The sequence below is a fragment of the Aplysia californica genome, unplaced genomic scaffold (genome assembly GCF_000002075.1).
Source record: "Aplysia californica isolate F4 #8 unplaced genomic scaffold, AplCal3.0 scaffold00046, whole genome shotgun sequence".
NCBI lineage: Eukaryota > Metazoa > Mollusca > Gastropoda > Aplysiida > Aplysiidae > Aplysia > Aplysia californica.
The window spans coordinates 2,028,902-2,032,249 of NW_004797316.1; the positions used below are offsets into that span (position 1 = coordinate 2,028,902).

The window sequence follows — 3,348 nt, forward strand, 5'->3', positions numbered from 1 at the left end:
CACACACACACACTCATACATACGCGTGCGCTGCGCATAAACACATGCACACGCAAGTACACATACACACAATATACACACTCACACATTTCTGTTTTTATTAATATCCCAATATACCACCTATTAGTAAATAAATAGTGAAAAAATGATAACATCTTGTACTGAAACCCTTGTATGGGAAAGTTTTAAACATTGCAATAAGCGTTATATTTCAAAGTGGGCGTAGTTCTATGTAACGATAGACTATAATATTATTATGTCGTTAGATTTCTTTAACTTTTTACATGTTGATGAAATAGTGAAGCCCGGTATAGCATGCACTAATGGTAAACATCAACTTCCACTTTGGACTATTCCATTCAGTGAGACTCGCTGTCACTGAATTTGGACTGAACCAAGACCCAGACTTACTAAAAATGAAAAGGAATCTGTCTTTAAAAAAAAATTAAATGCATAAACATATTTTTAAAAAAATAAATAAAATACTAAAAAATATTCACCCAACACTTAAACATGCAAACTTAGATTCACCGAAGACCTTTAGTTACTTTATGAATTTTCTCCCGTAAAGAATCTTATTTTTTAAATCTATTTTACAATATTCCAAGGGACCACCGACTACTCTCCACCCCGGATCATTATACACTACATAAAATACACTGAATATTACGACTGACCTATCACAGACACACAACCATCGTATGCAACCTACATGAGGCCTTGTTTACATCTGTACACAGTTTATTATATATATTTAATATTGTAGCACTACTGCATTCCAGTTTTAAACTTTACCCTCGCCCTAGTCAAGAATTTTGGTAGGGCCCTAGTCAAGAATTTTGGTAGGGTTTCTGGGACAGGATGTGAATTTCGTTTTTCTGTGGTAACTCCAGGATTTCCTGAAAACCAAACGTCTGATCATGAATAAAATCGAAAGGAGAGAGAGAGTTCTTTGTGTGTTACAGAAAGAATACTCCTTTCATTCTCATCACAGCCTGCCCACTCAGGGTTACTCTGCCATCTTCTCCCACAGTCAGCCATAGCTGTCCACCTCTTGGAGAACATTGGTTCACTGAAAAAACCAAATAAACCAAAGTATCAAAACTGTGACGAAACTGGGGTCAAGGGCAAAAGACAAGAGATTGAAAGTATATGGTGGCGTCGGTGGCCTAGTGGTTAGGCTATCGGACTCGCAATCGTAAGGTCGTGGGTTCGAATCCCGTCAGGGGCCCGACGTTGTGTCCTTGGGAAAGGCACTTTACACGAATTTTCCTCACTTCACCCAGGTGGGAATGGGTACCCGGCTATAGACAGCGAAAGATCTTGTCAGTTTGTTAGTGTTTGAGCGCTTAATCAGCTGCTTGCACTGTATGCTTCCCGGGAAACTGACAATGTTTTGGAGTGTTCTATGGTCTGCTGGGGTAATAATATAGTGTAAAGCGCATAGAGCCTGCTGTTGAGCGGGGGTAGATCTATGCGCTATACAAAAGCTATTTATTATTATTATTATTATAGTTATTATTATTATTATTATTATTATTATTATTATTATTATTATTATTATTATTATTATTAGTAGTAGTAGTAGTAGTAGTAGTAGTAGTAGTAGTAGTAGTAGTAGTAGTAGTAGTAGTAGTAGTAGTAGTAGTATTAGTGCGGTCAAAAATGCATGGGGCAACTTATTGTCAAATAGGTCGATCTCTTTAACTATTGAACATAGATTCTCCAACTTTTGCCCAATGACTGAGATTTAAAAAACAATTTTTTTTTTAGTTGAGGGTTTTTCGGCGCTCGCAACTGCATAAGGTCATATCAGCGCCACGACTTAGATCTATATAATTTGTCTTAACAGTTGAATATTTTTCAAACTCCTGCACACTGTATTCTATAAAATTCCTTAATAAATACATGTACTAATAAAAAACCCGTCGATGGTTTCTTTAGATTTTAAAAAGTTAACAGCTCGAGCTATATTGCTTTTTAAAAATCTAGTCTGTCATTTCCCCCCCTAACTGTAATACTATGCTTATTGAACGTATGTTTTGGGAACCTTTAGTGCAAAAAAATGTGTTCACTATAAAATTAATTTCTTGTAAGAAGTTTTGCCATTAAAAAGTGTCATTGGCAAGCTGTGACGTAGGCCACAGATTCATGTGTATGCAAAAGGTGTGCGAGAAGCGGGAAGTGCTGTGAACAATCATATTTTCAGCGTGATGAAGATAAATAGTATTTTATATAAATTTATGAAGAAAAGTTTTTAAAACTAGCCTCAGTTGTTGTGGAAAAAATGCAATTAAGTTAAGATAAATTGATATAAACTGATGTGTAAAGTATGGGTGACATTGATTCAGCCGTTAAAGAGATATTTGAAGATAAATTGCGCTACGAAATTTTGACCACGCTATAGTAAAAATGTCTAAGACGGTCACGCATTATCGAGGAAAAAATGTGGCTTTCATAAACAAGTTGCTGTCTTGCACAGTGTCATTTTAATGCAAAAGAAAAATAAGCAAGGAAAGAAATGGAAAGTGACTTTACAGGTGATTATGTTATACAGGTAGCCGCTAGAACAGGCTCGACTGAATACACTTAAATCATACAATTTAGTCTTCCAACAGATTTGTTCGATTCCCCACAAGTCACAGGTCATCTTGACATAGAGGTTAGAGCAGAGAAGTTGGAAGGATGAAGAAAAGAAAGAGGGCAGCCGAGATACTCTGAAGAACATATTTAAAACTACATGTATATTTAATTTCTTTAAAAGTACCAGAGTATAATATATGGAGGGCTTTTATGCTGCTGATCAGTGGATCTAAAAGCTTCCAAACCCAAAGAGGGGAAACAAGAAAGACAAATCTTAAGAGAACAAGAACATATTATCCCAATATGGAGTAAGAGTTTGGAAGTATTGAGGACAAATTGTGACAGATATTATCATAAGAGTGACTGTAAATATTAGTGTCCTATGTCGAATTTCATTGATTTGTTTGAGGAAGGAGAAACTCATGCATCAATATGTGAGATGGGAGGGGTACACACACATGCACACACATACACATGCACACATACACACATGTGCTCAAACACATCATTTGAAAACAAAGGTCGCAATAAGGACGCTATTTGTTGTTTACAAAATTATCGCAATTATTGTCATTTTCCTTGATGCATGCGCCATGCAGCAGCATTATTTTTGGATATCCTTGTTCAATGGAGGTAGCCATCCAATGACTGTTTTTTTAAAGGCCTTGCCGTATTACCCTGGCAACCATTCAAGCATTGTGTCAGCTATCATCAAGTGTATTAACACACACACACAGACACACAAACACACACACACACACTCAC

General features: G+C 36.3%; 1 protein-coding gene across 1 annotated transcript in view; it reads right to left on the reverse strand.

The window, feature by feature from the left end:
- Positions 1–49: 49 nt before the first annotated feature.
- LOC101851176 (phenazine biosynthesis-like domain-containing protein) overlaps positions 50–3,348 on the reverse strand; it is a 17,506-nt gene continuing 14,207 nt past the window's right edge. The window contains exon 9 of the mRNA XM_005092453.2: positions 50–1,072. Within this exon, the coding sequence (XP_005092510.1) occupies positions 960–1,072 (113 nt within the window). The 3' untranslated portion in view covers positions 50–959. The remainder of the gene's footprint in view (positions 1,073–3,348) is intronic.